Source organism: Phyllobates terribilis, unplaced genomic scaffold (genome assembly GCF_046119375.1).
Source record: "Phyllobates terribilis strain yellow unplaced genomic scaffold, ASM4611937v1 Scaffold_231__1_contigs__length_3143052, whole genome shotgun sequence".
Taxonomy (NCBI): Eukaryota; Metazoa; Chordata; class Amphibia; order Anura; family Dendrobatidae; genus Phyllobates; species Phyllobates terribilis.
The window spans coordinates 1,909,120-1,932,380 of record NW_027362991.1 but is presented as its reverse complement, the minus strand read 5'-3'; the positions used below and the strand labels follow the sequence as shown (position 1 = coordinate 1,932,380).

The following is a 23,261-nucleotide window of genomic DNA, read 5'->3' as shown; positions in this document are numbered from 1 at the left end:
GGAGGAAGGTCCCCATCCTGATCCCCATGTTTGAGGAATGTCCCCATCCTGGTCCCCATGTTTGAGGAATGTCCCCATCCTGGTCCCCATGTTTGAGGAATGTCCCCGTCTTGGTCCTCATCTTGTCGTAATGCGCCCCGTTTTGGTCCTCATCTTGTTGTAATGCCCCGTCCAGGTCCTCATCTTGTCGTAATGCCCCCCGTCCAGGTCCCCATATTGTGGATATGTTCCCTGTGCCGTTCTTCACATACATATCAGAGAAAAAAAAAGATTCTTCTCACCTGTCCTCGGTTCCCTCGGCGTCCTTTCTGCACCTGCGGCCCGCTGGCACCATAGACCCCTTGACGATCGCGTCCCGGTCCAGGAGCTGCCGACATCAGCGCTTTAGTTCAGTGCATTGCTGCGCAGAGACCGTCTCTCTGCACAGCCTTACCAATGCCAGCCGCCGGCCTATCATCTGCGCATGTCAGTGACGTCATACTCCGCTGCGCTGGGACACAGATGTCTGCTGCTGGCCTCTGATAGGCCGGTGACTGGCATTGGTATTGCAGAGAGCCGGTCTCTGCACGGCAATGCACTGAACTAAAGCGCTGATGTCCGCTGCTCCTGCACCGGGCCGCGATCGGGGTCTATGGTGCCTGCGGGCCGCGTGTTTGAGGCCCCTGGTCTAGAGGGAATAATATCATAATAATTTTATTTATATAGCGCCAACATATTCTGCAGCACTTTACAATTAATCTGTCCAATTAATATGAGTAAGGGCAGGACGCAGAAGACCTTATTTTCAGCCCGAGTGTGATCCGACAAAACGATGGATCCCACCTCAGAACAATATTATTCGGTGGAGCCGTGCACATGTCTGATTTTTTTCCTCGGACTGAGAAAAAATCTCAGCATGCTAAATTTGCGTCCGTAAATCGGAATTGCACTCAGCCATGCAAGTAAAAAAAATCGCATTGCACTCGGATGACATCTGAGTGCAGTCCGATTTCCACACACTGACTGAATGGAGGAGATGGAGAATTATTTTTTTCCCATCTTCTCCACATCTGAAAAAATTGGATCAAACTCTGATAAGTGTTTGATCAGAGTGTGATCGGCCAATTCTCTCAGAGAGAGAAAATACGGTGGTCTGACCGCAGCCTTGGTGGCATACAGGTCCTGGTGTCTCCTCCATGACACTGCTTACTCCACCAGAATAATCTTAGATCGCATCGGCCCCCAATAACTGGAAAGCTGGGTATAAGCCTCATAATTTTTTGCTTCTGGAGAAGAATAGAGAAGCCCAAAGTAAATGTGAAGAATGTGTACTGTCCATGCAGATGTCCGCCCAAGACCCCAGCGCTGCAGACAATCCTCTCTGCCCCCTGCTATTAGGACTAGTGCTTGCTCATATTTGATGAACCTTCTCCGTTTTGTTTTTTTTTTGCTTTGTGGAACTGAAGTTGCTGCTTATTTGCCTTGTAGGTAGAATGGGTTTGTCAGGGTGTGATCATGTACAAAGTAAACAGAGACATGGCAAAGTAGTGAGAAGTGAAGACCTGGCACTCGCTGCTCACCGGAGCAGATTTCTAGTTGCAGCTCAAAGAACTTTGATTGAGAAAATCTGCTACATCTGAATGTGGCCCCATTGGGTTTAAAATGGGTTTTCTCAAGATCATTCTTCACGAGAACATCACTTCTTCCTGCTTGACGGGTGGTGTTCTCTTAAATACCCGTTCGGTCCGGCGCCATGTTTGAGCCGCCATGTGCGTTCTCCAATGCTGTAAGCAGAGATGGATATCCTCTGCAGCATTAGAGGTGTGCAGGGGGGGCTGAAGCTGGCCAAATCCAGAGATCCGGGCAGTTTTTGGAAGCTTATTGCATAGAGCTTGCAAGTGCAGCGCTCCTTGCCGAGGAGACCGGCCACCTCTTATAACCTGCAGAGATGACCTGTAACCTAGGCCATGAGTGTTTTTTTTTCTCTATGATTCTATTGGTGGTCAACGTATAGGATCCAAGCAGAAAAAATTCAGGAGCTGCCACTTTATCTACTACACGGTGAGGCTTTCCTACGCATATACTTTTTTTTTTAGGCAATAAGTGGTAAACTCTAGAATTAAGCAATTGAGAACATGTAAATTGCTAGTTTTTACAAGTACTTTGCAATATTAACCATTTATCATGGTGAGACACCCCTTTAAAGAGAATCTGTCAGCAGGTTTTTGCTATGTAATCTGAGGGCAGCATTATATAGGGACAGAGACCCTGATTCCAGCGATGTATCACTTACTGGGCTGCTTGATGTCATTTTGATAAAATCACTGATTTATCTTCTGCAGATCTACTAGTTCTCTGAATGCTGTGCCCTGTATAACCCCGCCCACACCACTGATTGGCAGCTTTCTGTGTACACTGTGAGCACACAGCCAATCAGTGGTGGGGGCGGGGTTATAGAGAGGTCACGAATATGGAGGACCCCATGGCAGCAGGTTTACTTAGTCCCCTACTGATGATCACCTGCTGAGAAAAATGTTATCAAAACTTCAACAAGCAGCCCAGTATGTGACACACCGCTGGAATCAGGGTCTGTGTCTCTACATTATGCTGCTGTCAGATTAGGTGGCAAAAATCTGGTGACAGATTCACTTTAAGTGCAACTGCTGTAATTTGTAAAGGACTTTTCAGGATTTTTTTTTTTTTTTTTTTACATTTGGCAAAACGGTAGAAGATTGAGCCTACTGGTATTACGCTGCACCTAATGCAAACCCTAGTGGTTTTCAATGTTTGCGGACAATGGCAAATATATAAACGTGCTATGTGATATTTAAAGATGCAAAGTAGCCCAGATATACCACTAGAGGGCGCACAAAGATCAGTCTAGTGCTACATTTCTAGTATATATATTCGCAATGTCTATAGGTTACCAGTGACTGAGATCAGAGGTAAAAACCTGAATTTGTGCTCTCAGCCCATCCTATAACTGCACAGTGTATGTGGTCGTTTGTGTTACGATACAATCATTGCTATCGGAGACGATGTAACACTCTGCATTCACTATAGACCATTGGCAGTGGAAATCGTGCCACCAATGGCTCTATCCCAGCCATAATCAAGGTCCAGACAAAAATATCTTCAGTGTTCATTTATATTATTATTTCAACACATATATTACATCTTCAGTGCCAACGCAATATACAATAATCCACCAGCAGATTCACCATGGTGGGATCAATCCTAGGTCGAGGTTTCCATATAGATCCTGTTGAATAAGGTAATGGAGAGACACTAGAGATGGAAAAGCAGTGTCCGCTCCAATAGCTTTTTTTTTTTTTTCAAGCTATGCTATGCTTCGATCTATACTGTAAGGACTTGTTCACACGTTGCATTTTTTTCTGTTTTTTTTTTCAAAACATAGCATTTTACAGTACCAGCAAAGTTAATAATATTTCCGAAATCTCCTGCACATGCTAGGTATTTTTTTCCTTGCAGATTTGAACCATCGAAGCGTTTGTTTTGCAGCATAAAGTAAAAAACGCTCATATTTTACTCAGCGTTTTTCTTGCCAACACAGCGGGAAAATCTGCTGCAGACACTAATCATGAACACATGTCATAAAGGGAATCTGTCTCCAGGTTTTTTTGCCACCTAATCTGAGAACAGCATGATGTAGAGACAAAGACCCCGATTCCAGTGATATATCACTTACTGGGCTGCTCGCTGTTACTGTTTTATCAGCAGGAATTATCACTTGAGGACTAGTAACCTGCAGCCATGCAGCCAGCCATATTCATGAGCTCTGTATAACCCTGCCCACACCACTGATTTGGCAGCTTTCTGCCTATACACAGTGAACACAGGAAGCTGCGAATCAGTGGTGTGGGCGGGGTTATACAGAGCTCCGCATTCATAGCTCAGCATTCAGAGAACCGCTAGATCTGCCGCAGAAAAAACAGATATAGTAAAATTAAAAAAAGTTTAAATGAACATCTTTGGTATCACCACATGTACTAATAACAATATGGTTATTCCTTAAAGAAGCACTCCTCCTCCTCCTCCAATCCAAGTTTAATATATTGCAGTCATCATATTATATAGCACCGTGTACTTACAATTGCTCATTTTGCCTTTCTACCCAGATAATTCTTCTCTTTTCTCTGCTTTATGTAGAAACAAGAAGTCTTTTTTCCATGCATGAGTCATCCCCCTCTTAATCTCCTGACCCAGCTGCTCCCCCCCCTCTGCCAGCGACTTTTGCAGTGATGACTCACGTAGGGAAAATTGACCTCCTGTCCCTACATAGAGATTAGAAGGATTCAGCTGGTCAGTTTTTCATAGATAATGTCATAGACCTAATGGAAAAGAGAAGAATTAGCTGGGTAGAAAGGCAAAATGAGCAATTGTAAGTACACAGTGCTGTATTATATGATGACTGCAATATATTAAGAGGATAAAAAGTCTGATCTATCAAAATATACAATTAATTAACCAAATCAGTAAACCTAGTAATTTTGTGAAGGTTTCCTTAGGTTTTAATTGTCAAGGGCGGTAACGATAAGCCTGATAAGTTGGTTATAGAGTGACATTTTTCTACAGCGACATGTTCTCTGCAGACAGCTGTCCCACAGGAGACGGTTGTGAAAATATGTGTGACCTTCATTGTGTTTTTATTCAGATGAATTTAGACCATCCCAAGGTCTCCTCCACTTCTCACTTGGCCAGATCCTAATCGTCATGTTGTGATGTTCTAATGCTAATTTGACGGTGCCCAGTGATCCTGCACCAAAGTTATCAATCCCGGAGTCACCTACATTTACTTCCTGACATCAAAGCCTCATACAGACGTCCATTTTTCACATTCATGTTCTATCCGTGTGTTTCCCAGATACAACGTATATCCATCATATAGCATGTGCCACGTGTCCATTTTTTTTTTACCAATTTTCTGTCTTATAAAAAGGACATATGTTAGTTATTGAACAGTTGATCCAGCAGGCACATATATGTCAGCGCGGGCTCACCCAAACAGATTACAGTCCTTTCTTCCTGAGCAAACTTTATACAAAGAAGTGGTACGGTCCTTCCAGTCTCTGTATCCCCTTCAGCCTTTCAACGCCAAACAGAAGTGTTCAACTCTGGGCACAGTTCACACTGAACAGGCTGCTTCCACACGTTCCCTACAACTCCACCACACAGGCTGTTCAGCTTTCCTAGCTGACCCAAGCAGTCTCCATTCAGAGAGAGACTCTGTCTTGTCTCTTTCCCACTTACAGCTCACATTTTGGCTGGCCACTCATCAGAAGCACACTCCACGCTGTTCAACCCCCAGTAGACTGACACAAGGTGAACCCATTTCCTGGTTCTTAGTCAAAGCTAGCCATGTGCATCTAATCAAGACCTGCAGTGCTACGATTTAACCCAGTCTTACCTGGTTTTAAACGGCATGTCCATCCCAGGTGAAATTTTTCAGCCATTGCTGCAACTTGCCCAATCCTAACGTTGCATAATGTACAACACCAGTAAGATTCGGCTCCGCCTGTTGGTTCCAGTGGTCAACACGTGAACACAAGTATTTGATGTGCCGACTAGAGTCTCAGCCGCATTAGAAAATAATGAGACGCTTCTGAGACGCTCATCGGCACATTACTGAAGCATGCAAATTGCTGGAATCCTAACTGCTGATGCATTACACGCTTTTGGAATTCAGAAAGCTTGTTTGCTTGATAAAGATTTCACCAGGGATGGACAACCCCTTTAAATGATCAGATAGGCTTGCAAAAAAAATTTTTTTGAACACTAGAAAAGCAGATGCCGCACTGATGGTATAAACAGAAACAAGACCAATAATGGATGAACATCAGATCTAGTGCACTAGAAAATGGTCTATTGTTTTCTTATATGCAAAACAACAATGCGACGTCTGAATGAGGCCTAATAGTGTGGTATGATCAGTGCTGGTCTCAATATATATAATTGCTTCATTGTGTCGTTGTAGGTTCATTATGCTGCTCTGAAACGGACGCTTGCCGTGGATGACCGTCTACAGATTCCCACCATGATGTGGAAGACTGTCGTACTGGTGTGGTCAGTGAGCCTGTGCCTATCTGATAGCAGGGTTGTATCGGCAGAGAATGCGGCGGTGCGTCTGCCGGAGGTGTCTGAGATCAGCAATGAGGTGGAGTGTAGACAAATCTGCAGGGAGAGCCTGTCCCCGGGTAAGTGATCATGATGTCCCGATTCTCGATTATTGCAGCACATTTGCACTGGATGTCTTTTCTCTGTGCCGGTGTTTGTGAGATAGAAATGAATTTCTGAACATTAAATGAGTGATTTGTTTCGCCCAGACATAAATGACACTTCTTAGTTCTCATTCACACTTAATTTTTTTTTTCACATACGAGAATAACGGACCAAGTTTCGTCATCGCGTTTCATACTAGTTTCATCAGAGTTCGGTCCACGTGTCATCAGTTTTTCTCGTACATGAAAAAAAACAGTTTTTCCACTTTCTCCGTTCTAACAGACCTAGAAAATCGGACTGCACTCTGATGTCATGCGAGTGCTCTCGGATTTTTTTTTTTAACGGACCCATAAACTTTCACTGTCGGTTTTGATGCAACACTCAGACCAAAATCAGACATGAATGGGCACAATGTCACAATACCTGTAACCTGGACAACTTCAGCTTTTTCAGTTGGACCATCCTCTTTAACATGCTGTTTTTACAGTTGTTTTGTCTTATTTTGTATATGTGTTTTTTTAATACACGACTGTGATCATTATTTTCTTTTAGTAAGGTTGTCAGTAATTTCAGTTTTCCGACATGCCTCAGTGGACTTGACTTTTCTTTTAAAAGGAATGTCACCAAGTTTTTGCTGCCTCGTCTGAGAGCAGCATGATACAGGGGCATAGATCTTGATTCTGGTGACGTATCGCTTACTCTACTATGTGCTGTAGTTTTTATTAAAAACTGATTTATCTGCTGCAGATCTCGCAGTTCTCTGAATTCTGCACTCTCTATAACCCCGCCCACACCACTGATTGGCTGCTTTTTGTGTACGCTCTGCATAAACAGAAAGCAACCAATCAGTGGTGGGGGGCGTGGCTGGACTACCTGGCAGCAGGCCAAATAGTCTTCTATTGATAATCTCCTGCTGATAAAACAATGATTTCATAAAAACTACACTAAGGAGCCCAGTAAGTGATATATCGCTGGAATCGGGGTCTCTGCCCTTACATTATTCTGCTTTCAGATTAGGTGGCAAAAACCTGGTGACAGATGCATGGTAAGATTTTTATTAAAATGCTATTTATTTTTCAGTGCTTTACTATGTTCTTCCGCGCTAAAAGAACCACACTGTATAAAATGACAAAGAGAAATAAGGTATAAGGACACACTAAAAAATAAAATTCAGCTCCGCGGTACCTTTCCCTCTTGTTTTATTGTTTACTTTTAACAGACTGGTAGGTTTGCCAGCAGCTTTGAGTCTGACAGCCGTTAGTGGGTACTGGTGTTTTTACTTCTTTATTGTTCTCATTACTATGTTTTATTTTGGTATACAGTGCTAAATGTTGCACCTCACATACTTGTGTACAAATTGCATTTGCGTGGCATTGCGTCATTACATGTATAGCCTGCGCTGTATGTGGATATTTCTAATCTGTATCTGTCAGATATATTTACTTTTACTAAATGCCCAATTCCCAGTCTCACTCTGATTGTACACCAAGGACATTTTAGTAAAACGCGATGTGAATGTGTTTGGGGCTGAAGAAGTCGGCATCTGGCATATCTAATGATGATGGATTATATGGCGCTGCTTTATGAAGACATTTTACCTGTTTATACCGCAGCGCCCTGTGAGATGTTTTTACAGCTTGTATTATATCGTTTGCAGCAGTCTACACTAATTACATTGGCTCAAGATGTCGAAATGCCATCGACATCAATTCTGACTTCTTTTTTTTTGTAATTATTGAAAAAATGGGCCGGCACGCCCAGTAAGTGCACATTCACACAGACAAAACCTAGGATAAATACTCTGCAGTAAGTAAGTAATTAGTAGTAATACATGTAAATAACAGAGGGGACTTAGTTGACACTGTTTTGTTAAAAAGAAAAGCATAAAAGCCATCCCACCACGACAAGGTGACCCAATCAGGATGGTCCCTCAGTCTATTAGGTCACCTTGGCCGAGTGCGATCCGAATATCGAATTAAACTCGGCCATGCTGCCATTTGTTTCCCTGGACCAATCTCTGTTCAAGGAAAAAATATGACAAGTGCACGGCCCCTTAGAATAACACTCGTCCAGGTTTGATCCGATGTTTTGTCGGACCGAAAATACACTGTAGCCTTTTCAAACTATGAGATCAGTCAACTGCTTATTTAAACTGAGGATTTGGGTCCCTTTAAATTGGAAAATTTGTTTAATTTATAACATTTATGTCTGTCATTTTTTTCCCCAGATAATATTAACTGCAGCAAATCTTTGCTACTCAACAAGTGGTGTGCAGCGTTGCTTTGTAACCGATTATGCCGCACACCTGAAGATAAAGTGATCACAGATCCACCTTTAGGTAAGTTTGGGGCACTCTACACTTAATAATACATATGTTAACCTTCACAATCCAGCTAATGTCGGCCGAACCCGCAAATATCAACAGGTTCGGATGACAGTCTGTTTGTAAGGTCCCTGGACAATTTATTGTTTGGGGAAATATCAATCTGGCAAATCTGATTTCGGACTGGCGATTGTAGTGGCTCCCAAAGATATGTCTGGCGATGGGACTCTCAAAGAGAACACAGGGGGCTTTCAGGAAGAGCCAGCTGAGCGTGCTACCGGCTGAACGACCCATTGTTTGGCCTACAGCCATCTGATATGTATGATCGGATTAAAGGGAATCTGACAGCAGGATTTACCCCTATTAATTAATTACACCGCTGCAATAGTCATTAAACACTTCTTTCAAGCAACCCCAATGTTAAGGGAAAGTTTCTAGAAAGTAATATAAAAAGTTTGTAGATACAGCTCACCCCATTCAATATATGTATGTATGTATGTATGTTTGTTCAGTCTGGTTTCCCGAGCAATCCACTCCAATATGCACGAATAAAGCTTGTGAGATTGTCAAGCAGCTTCGTTCAAAGTTGTAACAAGAGGTTTTTCAATCCAGCAAGGCGAATTAAAAGCAAAAAATAATTTATTATGCCTTCTTTAAAATAGTAGCATGGGTATAAAAAATATATATATATCTGACGCGTTTCGAGTCTATCTGACTTTTATCTACAATTAAGACTCGGCTAGGCTCGAAACGCATCAGTTTATTATGACTTCATTAAAATAGTAAAAAATATAACTGACGCGTTTCGAGTCTAGCTGACTCTTAATCGTAGATAAGAGTCATCTGGACTCGAAATGCGTCAGATATATATATATATATATATATATATATATATATATATATATATATATATATATATATATATATATATATATATATATATATATATATAATTTTTTTTTTTTTTTTTTTTATGCCCATGCTACTATTTTAATGAAGTCATAATAAAGTATTTTTGCTTTTAATTCATTTTGCTGGCTTGGAAAAAACTCTTTTCACAACTTTGAAAGGAAGTTTCTAGCGTAATCGTAAAATCAGCATTTTAATCTTTTGTTCCTGCATATGATACTTAGGTTGACTAGTCGTAGTGGCGTATACTTGGTGCTGAGCAGTCCAGCCCAGTCAGCCGATATCACGCCCATAGAGGCGCAGCTATAGTCTCTGTAGCGCCCCTTTTCTTTCCTCCCAGCATACTATATCACACAAATCCCCGGTGGCCACTGTGATTTTGGGTATGCACAGTGATCTGCCTATGTGCCACTGCCATGACGTCACACTGTACACCCGAAGTCTGACCGGCCGAGCGCTTCCCCCTGCAACCCGTTATAGTGTTGGCCCGGGAGGTAGTGGCTCGTACAGTTAAGAACGAACAAATACAGCTATACTCACCCTCCGTAGGTCAAGTGCTGCCTCTCCACTGCTGCTGCTGCATTTACTGACAGACTGCAGTGGTGCTGTCTCAACTAGAGCGCAAGTTACCACTACAGCCAATCACTGGGCTCTGTAACTTGTTCCATCTACATTGGCATTACCGCTGAGCCCAGTCATTGAATGCGCTAGTCATGTGAAAATGTAGTCATCATGTCACCGCGGCAGAGGAGAAGCAGCGCTGATCCTGGAGAGGAAGCGTGTAGCTCTTGCATTTATTTTCTACCGCTGAAAACCTATGGATAAATAAAAATTAATTAATACTGGACATCCCCGTTAAATCTCAGAAGTTAGGATGTGTTCAATTGTGTCAGTGCCAACATCTTCCCGTTCTGACCTGGTTCCTAGGCTAGGATAATATTTGACTTATTATTTTGTTGCTGAATTTTAAAGCAGATTGGTAATTTTATTCATTTTTTTAACCATCGAACAGATCTAAATTTTTTAAAGAAAAGAAGAAAAAGAAATACAGAAAAAAAAATTAAAGACAAGAAAAAACATGTTGCAAAAAGGACTGTGGCAAATAAAGTGACCCCAACTCCTTCTGTACCCGCAATAACCTTCGTAGGACCTACACCAACAATAAAAATGAATAAAAAACAAATGAAAACCCAAGATGCAACAATTAAACCAACAACAGCCACCACTAAATCTGTGCCTCCTACTACCAAACAACCAGAAATACCAGATGCCAACACAGTAAAAGCAATAACTACTTTAAAAACATCTACAACGGCAGCACTCATGACAAAAACTACTACTGAGCCCACAACTAGTACAAAACAAACTACTACAAGCACCGAGGAAATAAAAAAATCTAATCCAACAACCTCTAGTACAGCAGAAATCACGACAACTGCTGAATCCACAACTAGTACAACGATAAAAAGTTTTCCAAAAAAAATTGAAATAGTAACTACCAGCACAGAAGCAACTACAAAATCTATTCTCACTGAGGAGCCTGAAAACACAACAGCAAAGGCAACAACAAAATCTATTCTCACTGAGGGGCTTAAAAACACAACAGCAAAGGCAACAACAAAGCAAAATATTTTAATAACTGAGAAAGAAAACCCTAAAGAAAAAATCCCTGATACAGTTACAGTCATGATTCCAACGGTTATCGAGAAAACTGAGCCAATAGTTTTGACGAAAATATTACCCATGACAACTCCACTATCGGCTATAGAGGATATTATCACTACGAGTCGATACGAAACAACAGCCAAACCTGAAACCACCGCTACAACAGTGACTACAAAGCAAATCATCAATACTCCAACAGTGACTACAAAACAAATCATCAATACTCCAACAGCGGCTACAACGCAAGTCATCACTTCAAAGGAAAACGAAAAATTAAGCACCACGATACAACCAAATACGACAGCGCCGAAAACGACAAACCCCGTACCTACAAAGTTGCCGGAGACCTCTTTACCTACTGTAACCAATTCTACGACCATGCCAGGAACTCTATCACCCAGCAGTAACCCAACCACAAGCAAAACTTCTACGCCAGTCTCTCACGTCTTGCCGCCTACCGTGTCTTCTTCTACGGATGGAAACCAACAGAAAGATGATGCCAGTATCGTTATTATTGCCGGGGATTTAACGAAACGCGTCCAGAATACCAGCTTTCTGCTGGCCGTACTGCTCTTAGGAAACTTGTTCTTTTTAGCTGTAATAGTCCTCTTTATACTTCAGGCTTACGAGAGCTACAAGAAAAAAGACTATACTCAAGTAGATTATTTAATTAATGGGATGTACGCCGATTCTGAAATGTAAACAAATTGTGTCAAATCGGACTCTATTAAGGATGGTAACTTTTTTGCTTTTTTTTTTTTTTTTATTCTCTTTTACCACCATCGGTGCATTTGTGATGACTTCTTGTGCATTAAGTAACTGAAGTATTTTGCTGCCAATTACGCACTCCGGATAAGTGCAATCTAAGCAGAAGTAAAGGTCTAATTTCATATGAGGATAACGGCGGAGACTTAAACAAACATTTACCTTTTACTCCTGTCCTTCAGGTTAATAATAATAATCTTGTTCTTTTGCACATTTTTCTAAATGTATTTTATAGAGAATTAACACGAAAACACCTTCAAGGGCAATAATAATAATAATATGCTATGCATTGCCGAACTCATTACCATCATTAAACAGCACAAGACATCTCTGCTTCAGCCAATTAAAGCTGAAAATGTCCATTATTGATTTGAGACGTCTTCTCCATCTGTAAGAACTCACAATATTTCCGTGTGTATTTTCTTAATTTTCATTTTTTTCTGAACTGTGCAGCAATTTCTCATTTTTTTCACTGCTGCTTTTGCGTTCTAATCTGACGCCTATGTAAGTCTTGTTTTGGAAGCATATGGATGATTTCACTCTATATGATACTTTGACTAATACCGCATAAAAAATTGCACCAGAATGTGAAGCTGAATTCACGTGCCATTTTTGTGTGGTTGTTTTTGATGCAGTTTTTTTTTCTTTTAAGCCAAAGCCTTTAGATAGAAGGAAAAGTCTGAAACTTGCAATATTGAAAACTGTGCTTTTTTTTTTTTTTGTATTTTCCAATGGGAAAGCTGAAAAACAAAAGCGCAACATAAGGGCTTACGCATATAGATGATGGAAAAATAGGTGGTGCAGGAATGTGCTCACCTGGCAGGGTTGTGGGACCACAGCTCCATAAAATGCTTGAAACAACGGCTGCTGCTGATCTAAGAGTTTATTCTAGGAAGGGAGATAAACAGAAGATGGACCCTTTTTGCACTGCCAAAGACACAAATAATGGTTTCCACAGATGGCGATGAAAGAATCCAGGAGGCGACGTGTAGAGAATTGCGGTTTTATTGTCAACGCGTTTCAAAGTTCACAGACTTTTTCATCAGGACAAACCACATGTGGACCAATCACATCGCCTGATGGATTCTTTCCTCACCATCTGTGGAAAGTTCACAGACTTCTTCATCGGGATCAGCCACATGTGGACCAACCACATTGCCTCCTGAATTATTTCATCGCCATCTGTGGAAAATTCACATACTTCTTCATCAGGGCCAACCACATTTGGACCAACCACATGTGAACCAACCACATCACCTCTTGGATTCTTTCATCACCATCTGTGGAAAGTTCACAGACTTCCTCATCAGGACCAACCTGATGTGGACCAACCACTTCGCCTCGTGGATTGTTTCATTATTATCCGTGGAAAATTCACAGACTTATTCATCAGGACCAACCACATTGCCTCCTGAATTCTTTCATCGCCATCTGTGGAAAATTCACAAACTTCTTCATCAGGGCCAACCACATTTGGACCAACCACATGTGAACCAACCACATCGCCTCTTGGATTCTTTCATCACCATCTGTGGAAAGTTCACAGACTTCTTCATCAGGACCAACCAGATGTGGACCAACCACATCGCCTCCTGGATTCTTTCATTATTATCCGTGGAAAATTCACAGACTTATTCATCAGGACCAACCACATTGCCTCCTGAATTCTTTCATCGCCATCTGTGGAAAATTCACAAACTTCTTCATCAGGGCCAACCACATTTGGACCAACCACATGTGAACCAACCACATCGCCTCTTGGATTCTTTCATCACCATCTGTGGAAAGTTCACAGACTTCTTCATCAGGACCAACCAGATGTGGACCAACCACATCGCCTCCTGGATTCTTTCATTATTATCCGTGGAAAATTCACAGACTTATTCATCAGGACTAACCACATTGCCTCCAGGATTCTTTAATCACCACCCATTATTGGTGTTTTCGGCAGCGCGTAAAAAGGTCCACCTTCCGTTTATCTCTCTTTTTTTTATTTGGTACTTCTGGAGCTATTTTTATGCAATGAACAGCACTGTGAATTGTGCAATTGAAAATACCAGCGCCAATTATACTGAACCAGTAAGACTACAAGAGTAGTGTAGCATCGGAGTTTGCAACTTTGGTACTATTACCGTGAAACGGCACATGTAGGGTTAAGTTTACTAAACGTCAATTATTATAAACTCCTTGCTTGCATTTTTTTTGCTGCTTAAAAAACCAAAATAAAATTATTGACGGTTTGTATTTTTTAATTTTAGTATTTCTTTTATTGACTTGAATGATTTAAAGAAAGAGAAACACATTTTTTTTGTTTAGGCTACGTTCCCACGTTGAGCATTTTGGTGAGTTTTTGATGTTGCGGATTTTCTGGACCTATTATCTGAATTAGGTGACGTGTTTTTTTTTCAATACATTTTTTAATTAGGTTTTTTTTTTTTACATGCGTCTTTATCTCGTCTTTGACGCTGTGCCTTTTGTCTTTGTTTTTGATATTTCCTGGTATTTTGGCTTTGACTAAAATTTCTTGGCACAATCCTGTGTGGATTCCGTGCGAAAGTGTCAAAAACTCACCGTGGGAACTTCACCTAACTTTCACAAAAAAAAACATACTGCAAAAATTCTACTTATGAAACTCTATTGTAGCTTGATTTGAAGTAAAATCCCATTCTGTTTTGTATTTTCTGATAAAACATTAGATATATTAAAAAGAGATGATTTTTTTATTTTGTATGAAATGTGTTCAAAAAAGTTATTTTCCTGGTAAAATATTTGCCAACTTTAAAAACTATAAAGACCATTAAAATAAAGACTTGTTCTGATTTTACTAAAAACTCTTCAACCTCCCAGCTTTCTGCCGTCTGTTTGATTCTAATGTCTAAATTGTGCCATTACAAGCCATATGTATTATTTTTCTATGTTCTAAAGAAATAAACAAAATAAATTAATAAAATTAGACAAAATATTCTGACGATTGTTATTTCACTGTCCAGTTCTGTTCTTGCAATATCCTTCACAGGGTTTGAGGACAGACTACTGTCTGAAGAATAAGGGTATGTTCAAACTTGGTGTTTTTGCCACATTTTTCCAGTTTTGCCACAGAAAAAAATTGCAGTGTTTTCATCCACGTTTTTCCTGTTGTTTTTTTTTTGCTGCAGAAAAAAATGCCACGTGTGAAAATACCCTTATAGAGGCGCTGTGTTTTTGCAGTAAGGGAACTGGTTATTTTCCCCAGAAATAGCATCATTCCTATTCAGCCACATTTCCTCTATTTTCTTACCTAGACAGGGTTCAGAGTAAAGTAAACTACACATCTGAACAGAACAGTAATATTTTGGATGCAGATTGTCTTCAGATTTGGATTTGAAAGCAGAATTTGCAGCCAAACTTCACGTTAAAATCCGACATGTTTGAGCATACCCTTACAGACAATACGGATATACTAGGGAAATGCTTCTTGATTTTTCCAAAAATTTGAATACAAATATGTGAAATAAAATAAAATTACGTTGGTATCTCTAAGTGAGAATCTGTTCTCAGGTTTCTGCTATGTAATCTGATGTAGGGGCTGAGACCCGGATTCCAGTGGTGTGTCACTTACTAGGCTGTGTGTTTGTTGTTTCAATAAAATAAGTATTTTATCAGCAGGAGATTATCACTACAGGACTAAGTGTCTCATGCCTCCTAGTCAACTGCTTTGTGTAGTCCCGTCCCCTCCACTGATTGGCAGCTCTTTATCTATGCACAGTGTACACAGAAATCTTCCAATCAGTGGTGTGGGCGGGATTATACAGAGCTCAGCATTCCAATCAGTGGTGTGGGCGGGGTTGTACAGAGCTCAGCATTCCAATCAGTGGTGTGGGCGGAGTTATACAGAGCTCAGCATTCCAATCAGTGGTGTGGGCGGAGTTATACAGAGCTCAGTATTCCAATTAGTGGTGTGGGCAGGGTTATACAGAGCTCAGCATTCCAATCAGTGGTATGGGCGGGGCTACACAGAGCTCAGCATTCCGATCAGTGGTGTGGGCGGGGTTATACAGAGCTCAGCATTCCGATCAGTGGTATGGGCGGGGTTATACAGAGCTCAGCATTCCGATCAGTGGTGTGGGCGGGGTTATACAGAGCTCAGCATTCCGAACAGTGGTGTGGGCGGGGTTATACAGAGCTCAGCATTCCGATCAGTGGTGTGGGCAGGGTTATACAGAGCTCAGCATTCCGATCAGTGGTATGGGCGGGGTTATACAGAGCTCAGCATTCCGATCAGTGGTATGGGCGGGGTTATACAGAGCTCAGCATTCCGATCAGTGGTGTGGGCGGGGTTATACAGAGCTCAGCATTCCGATCAGTGGTGTGGGCGGGGTTATACAGAGCTCAGCATTCCGATCAGTGGTGTGGGCAGGGTTATACAGAGCTCAGCATTCCGATCAGTGGTGTGGGCGGGGTTATACACAGCTCAGCATTCAGAGAACTTGTAGAGAAAAAAACATTGATTGTATCACAACTGCTGCACCCAGTTAAGTGATACATCTCTGCAATCAGGGTTTCTGTCCCTACCTAATTCTGTCTGATGGGGTAGCAAAAAGCTGCTGACAGATTACCTATCAGACTGGAAAAGCCCTTTAAACTACTCCCCATCAAGCATGCACTAAAGTGATGGGATTGACAGAGTTCTGAGCCTATTACAGTTGCGGGAAATGGAGGTCATATAGGTAAAACCCAAACTTTTCAACATGTAAATATAAAAAGTACATAATACCATATCAGGAACAAAAGTTTGGAAACAGACTGGACATTTTCTAATTAGGATTCATGCTGTAATATAAGTTATGTCCTTGTAGTAGCCTGCGGCTCCATGGAACGTTCTCAGCAGTGCCTTCCAGCCCCTGGCTACTTCCAGTTATAATAAAGACTTTTTTGCAGCCAGTTCTCATTTATTTGTATGAGTCGGCACATCCTTTCCAGACTCCCTCTGGCGGATCTTGTTCTCCAAAATCCATTTTCCTTTATAAAAAGAAGCCCTGTTATAAAACATCCAGCTGAGCTGCCCCTAGGTTTTTTTGACAACAATGCATGAAAGTAACCACTAACCCAAACTATCCTAAATGTTTGAGTTTCCTATGGATTCTCGTCAATGATTCTTATTTAAACAATAGGAAGTTTAATGTTAACTTGTATATTATTTTAATACCATGCAGGAATTTTATAACAGTTTTGCTCCAATTTTTGAATTTGCACATTTTTGAGCACCCCGAATTTGCACTAACTTTTGTAACTTTCTTCTCTTCCTGGCACTTTGCAAAAGTGAGGAAATGTGGGTGGTATTGTGCAGGAAAGGGGCATGGTGAAACATTTTCTGGTAGATTTTAGCAAAGTTAAAAAAAAAATGGTGCAAATTTAAGCCTGTTCATAATTTTCTGTCTTCTTTACAGCCTCTTAATAAATTTGCAATTTATTACAATGGAATTTTAAGTGTGACCAATCTGCCATATTAGTTTTTGGGCTTCAGCCTGCACCAAGCAGAGCAGGAGCCACTCTATGTAGTGGTACTCCACACTTTGTATTGGTCCTCCACGCTTTGTAGTGGTACTCCACTCTATGTGATTGTTCTATGTACCTCTGTGCAGACTTGGGAGTACTAGCAGTGAGCTAGTTTGGTCTTTGTGCCCTTGGAGGACAGTTGGCGTTATCTCTCTGGTGTCTGCTCAAGCTAAGGATATCCCCTTTGTTTTTTTACCTTGTTGTCTTTAGTTTGTAGTGGGGCCTGACTAGTGCTCACCCCGTCCCCTCCCTATCTTTCCTGCTCAGCGATAGGTGCAGAACCTATATAGTGAGGGTAGGGTAAGCAGGGTGTTATTAGATCTGCCTAGGGGTCTCCACTCCCCCTTTCCCTAGTTGTTGGGCTTCCTCACCCCTCTTCCCGTCGTTGTACACTTATTCCTTCCCTCGCCTTACGTGACTATTCTTCAGGCATTTTCTGCTGTGCAGACACATTATACTTTATAAGAAAAGCCAATGGGAAGGCTGAAAAGAAGTGTATTTTTGAGCGTTTTGCCAGTTTTTGCTTCAAAAACTGCTAACCGTTTCTTCATCATTGATTCATGTAAAAAAAAAGTCCAGAAAACACTAGTAAAAAAGACACGCAGAAAACACTGGAAAACTACTACTAAAAAAAAAAAAAGCACTGGGGATCAGAAACAGAAAAACTCTCAGGAAACAAAGAAAAAAAAACACTAGGAAAGACTGTTCAGGATGAAAAACTGGTGTTTCCTGAAGCGTCTTCTTGTTGAAAAATTCAGCGGGTTCACCACCCTGAAAAAGATGACCTGTGCACATAACCTTAGAGGGGTTTCTTCTCTATGACATCCTATTAGGCTATGGTCACACAAGCGTATTTTCTCTCATCCGAGAGAAACAGGTCGATTATTCTAATCACACTCTGATCAGAGTGTAATCCGATTCTCTCGGATGAGAAGATGGAGAAAAAAAATCCTCCATCTTCTCCATTGTGTCAGTCAATGGAAATGGGACTGCACTTAGAAGTCATCCGAGTGCAGTCCGATGTTTTCCACGTACTCATTGATTTGCATGGCTGAGTGTGATCCACATATCGGATCAAACTCAGGCATAGAGCGGCGTTTTTTTTTTCTTGAACCGGCTGAATCCAAGGAACAAATTGTGCATGTGCACGACCCCGTAGACTAACATTGGTCCAGGTGCGATCCGATGTTTTGTCGGATTGCGCTCGGACTGATAATACAGTCGACTGCATGAGCACTTAGGAAATATGGGAAGGGGTTGTCCCCTAATCCTTTTTTAATATCTCAACTGAGCCTTGTTTCAGAGGCCATTACCAGGCTTAGTTTTTATGACACTTAAAGAAGTTGTCCACTACTTTTTCGTTAATGCCCTATGCGTAGGATGGAGCATCAATGTCTGATCGGCTGGGGTCCCGCACCCGGCACCCCCACTGATCAGTTATCGGTGCCAGCAGCAGCACCCGGCCGGAAGTGCTTACCTGTGGAGCTTGGCCGTCTAGCTGTAGTGGCTGCCGCAGGGTACTACACATCCGCCTCCCATTGACTTGAATAGGAGGCGAATGTCTAGTACCCCGCGGCGGCAACTACAGCTAGACAGCCAAGCTCCACAGGTAAGCACTTCCGGCCGGGAGCCACCGCCGGCACTGATAACAGCTGATTGGCAGGGGTGCCTGGCCGATCAGACATTTATACCCCATCCTACGGATAGGGCATCAAAAAAATAGTAGTGGACAACTTCTTTAAGGCCATGGCCCTGTGACGCCTCTACTTCGGAAAAGCCCTTTCGTTTACCCTGGGTGTTGAGGGACTCGGTGTCGGGTCCTGTGATGGAGAGATGGGATGCAGCCGTGGCCCGTACCCAACCCGTGCTCAGGGCCGTCACATGAAAAGGAAGATGTTGTGGGCTCATCCGGGTTGAGTGGCTTATTTAACGACTACGCCACCTGTGGTGCCTGGTGAAAGGCCACCAGCGTCGCTTCAGTCCGCCGAGACAGGCACGATGGAAGAAGGTGGGGGGTAGCAGTAGCACGGGGAGTACGGGCACCGCGTCGCGTGGTATGGCGCATAATGAACAGTCCGGAGGCCATAGGGGTGAACTTCCAATGCTTTACTCACTTAGCGATGACAGCGGGAAAGCGACTCCCTGCTCCTCGCGGAGTCCTGCGGCCACCAGGGACGGGGGTCCGACTACCTCCGAGAAAGTCCAGTGTTCGGTAGCGACCCTCCACCAGAGTGTTCCTGCACTACAGACTTCACCCTTTTCCGTCTGTGTGTGTGTAGATATGCCGGGTCTCCCTCTGAGCTCCTCTCAGAACTAGGGCATGGGTGGCAATTCCTCTCCATCCGATGCCCAGTGGGATCCTCAGGGGCTAACCGGGCTTTCCCGTTCAGGACATGGAGTACAAGGTCGGGTGTCAGGGGCCGATACCCCTCTTGCAGCCGGAATCCCTCTGAATAGATCAGGTAGGCGAGGACAGGTGGCGTACTCCGCTCCGTCTGCATCCTCCCCGGGATCCATTTTCTGGGGAGCCAAACTCTAAAGCTCCCGGGCCTTCTTGAGCAAGGGGACTTGACTGGGATAGAGACACTGTTAACTCATACCCGCTCCTCGTGTCAAGGTCAGAGCACGAGGACCGTGCATCTTCAGTACACTGCAGGCTCCTCCTGTCAGCTGTAAAGACCACAATCAAAGAACCTTGTGCTTAAGATGGCTGGCTATTATATATTAAATTATGTGTGTAAACTAAAACTGTGTTCTACCCTTCACCCACTACATGGTTCCCCTAATTTTTGGTTCCCCTCACTTGTGATCCTGCTGAAGCAGCACTATGGTGCATACTTGCCTCCCATAGGTCAGGAGTTTGTAGTGTTGAATGTAGATTCAGGGTCCTGACCAGTGCACCTTCCTTACCTGGGTGAGGAGACACTACACCTGCTGACAGGCTGCAGTATCCCCCCTTGTGGCGACCGAACCCTCAGGGGCGCCACAGCCCCACTATCATTATTTGGTCAGTATTCGGTCAGTATTTTTTCTCTGGAGTGGGAGCCAAAACCAGGTGAGGAACAATCAGAGAAAAGGTATAATAGAAACAAGTCACCAATTCTGCATTTATCACCCACTCCTGGTTATGGCTCCCACTCCTGAGAAAAAATACTGACCAAATACTGATAGTGGGGCCGTGGCCTAAGAATCAAAAACGTATTGTGCAGGTTGAGATTAGACATTGGACAGACACTGTAGGTAAATTAGAATTTTTTTTTTTTTTTTGGGGGGGGGGGGGGTTCTGACATTTTTCAAAAATACTCATCAAAACATAAGCTTGATGATAAAAAGTAACCATTTGGACAATGATGTATACAATTTTATCATAAAATCTAAAAAAATAAATACACTACACTGCTCAAAAAAATAAAGGGAACACTCAAATAACACATCCTAGATCTGAATGAATGAAATATTCTCATTGAATACTTTGTTCTGTACAAAGTTGAATGTGCTGACAACAAAATCACACAAAAATCATCAATGGAAATCAAATGTATTAACCAATGGAGGCCTGGATTTGGAGTCACCCCCAAAATTAAAGTGGAAAAACACACTACAGGCTGATCCAACTTTGATGTAATGTCCTTAAAACAAGTCAAAATGAGTCTCAGTATTGTGTGTGGCCTTCACGTGCCTGTATGACCTCCCTACAATGCCTGGGCAAAGAAATGCCACTCCACATCATTACTGACCCACTGCCAAACCGGTCATGCTGAAGGATGTTGCAGGCAGCAGATCGCTCTCCACGGCGTCTCCAGACTCTGTCACGTCTGTCACATGTGCTCAGTGTGAACCTGCTTTCATCTGTGAAAAGCACAGGGCGCCAGTGGCGACTCTGCCAATCCTGGTGTTCTGTGGCAAATGCCAAGCGTCCTGCACGGTGTTGGGCTGTGAGCACAACCCCCATCTGTGGACGTCGGGCGCTCATACCAGCCTCATGGAGTCAGTTTCTAACCGTTTGTGCAGACACATGCACATTTGTGGCCCGCTGGAGGTCATTTTGCAGGGCTCTGGCAGTGCTCCTCCTGTTCCTCCTTGCAGAAAGGCAGAGGTAGCGGTCCTGCTGCTGGGTTGTTGCCCTCCTACGGCCCCCTCCACGTCTCCTGGTGTACTGGCCTGTCTCCTGGTAGCGCCTCCAGCCTCTGGACACTACTCTGACAGACACAGCAAACCTTCTTGCCACAGCTCGCATTGATGTGCCATCCTGGATGAGCTGCACTACCTGAGCAACTTCTGTGGGTTGTAGAGTCCTTCTCATGCCACCACGAGTGTGAAAGCACAACCAACATTCAAAAGTGACCAAAACATCAGCCAGAAAGCATTGGTACTGAGATGTGGTCTGTGGTCCCCACCTGCAGAACCACTCCTTTATTGAGTATGTCTTGATAATTGCCAATAATTTCCATCTATTGTCTATTCCATTTGCACAACAGCATGTGAAATTGATTGTCAATCAGTGTTGCTTCCTAAGTGGACAGTTTGATTTCACAGAAGTGTGATTTACTTGGAGTTATATTCTGTTGTTTAAGTGTTCCCTTAATTTTTTTGAGCAGTGTAAATAAAAATAAGTAGAGAATGAGGGCTTACTTTTGGATCTACAAATTAGGCCCTGCTGCAAATCCCTCTACTGTGCCTAAGGCTGCGTGCCCACGATGAGGATTTAATGCGTTTCCGCGGCAAAAACGCATTAAAAACGCATGTTAAATTGTCTGCTGTGTTTCCCAATGATAATCCGCATGTGCTGTCACATGCTGCGGAAATTTCCACTGCAGATTATCATTGCATAAAAATCCGCAGCACTAGCATTAATTTTGTGGAATTGCAGCGAAATCGCCGCCATTAACTTGCATTGAATCGCATAACATCCACATGCATACAAGTATGCATGCAGATGTTATGCAATTCAATGTGAGGATGGTACCCGGGTCTGGAGAAGAAGAGACTCTCCTCCAGACCCGGGTACCATAATACCTGTAGTTAAAAAAGAAGTAAAATAAAAAAAAAAAAAAAACATATACTTACCTTCTGATCGCCCCGTCTGCTCCCGGTGGTGCTGCTGGCTCTTCAGCTGCTCGCGATGGTGTAAAAGGACCTTCCATGACGTCATTTAGTCATGTGACAGGTCACCTGTGGTTCCCGGTAATGGGTACCGGCGCTGCTGCAGACCTCTGGAGCAGGTGTTAGGGCAGCTGGGTTGGTGCGGCTCTCCACAGGCAGAGCACAGCTCCAGGGCAGTGTAGGTGCAATGGTGATGCTGGGCGTTGTAGTGCAGGAGCGATAGCGTGGTAGAAATAACTGACCGAAACAGTGGGGTGCAGTCATCCAAGTTTACTCACAGTTCTTTAGGTTCCTCAGGTGCACTATACAGGTGTCAGCCTCCCACGTCGCGCTGCGTTTACCAGCCTCCGGTTTTCCAGCCGAGACTTGAAGTAACACGGCTGGTCCAGGGACCCGTTCCCTTCCTGCGGCCTGATCCCTCTGACACTTGGCTGATTCGGGCGTACGGGTGCCGACCTGCACTCACCGTATCCCCTGGGATCCCTTCAGTTACTGGAGCCTTCCTCCTGCTCCCACTCCTCTCTCCTTCTTGTGCATGACAGGCCGAGCCTGCCTCCCGAGCAGAGCTCACGCAGAGCCCCTGCTCCTCTCACTTCTCCTCCTCTGACTTACTACTGACTGAATCCCCCCTACACATGATGGCTTCCCTTTATATATCCCTCCTATTCAAGTGCTCCCCTGGTCTGCGTCCTCCACCCACACCCACTACTGGTTCCCCCTCACTTTTGGTTCCCCCCACTCC

General features: G+C 43.1%; 1 protein-coding gene across 1 annotated transcript in view; it reads left to right on the top strand.

Moving 5' to 3' along the window:
* Positions 1–14,843, top strand: part of LOC141215223 (uncharacterized) — a 54,615-nt gene extending 39,772 nt beyond the window's left edge. Inside the window, exons 2-4 of the mRNA XM_073665546.1 lie at positions 5,975–6,194; positions 8,447–8,557; positions 10,464–14,843. Of these exons, the coding sequence (XP_073521647.1) occupies positions 6,035–6,194; positions 8,447–8,557; positions 10,464–11,818 (1,626 nt within the window). The 5' untranslated portion in view covers positions 5,975–6,034 and the 3' untranslated portion in view covers positions 11,819–14,843. The remainder of the gene's footprint in view (positions 1–5,974; positions 6,195–8,446; positions 8,558–10,463) is intronic.
* Positions 14,844–23,261: the final 8,418 nt, after the last annotated feature.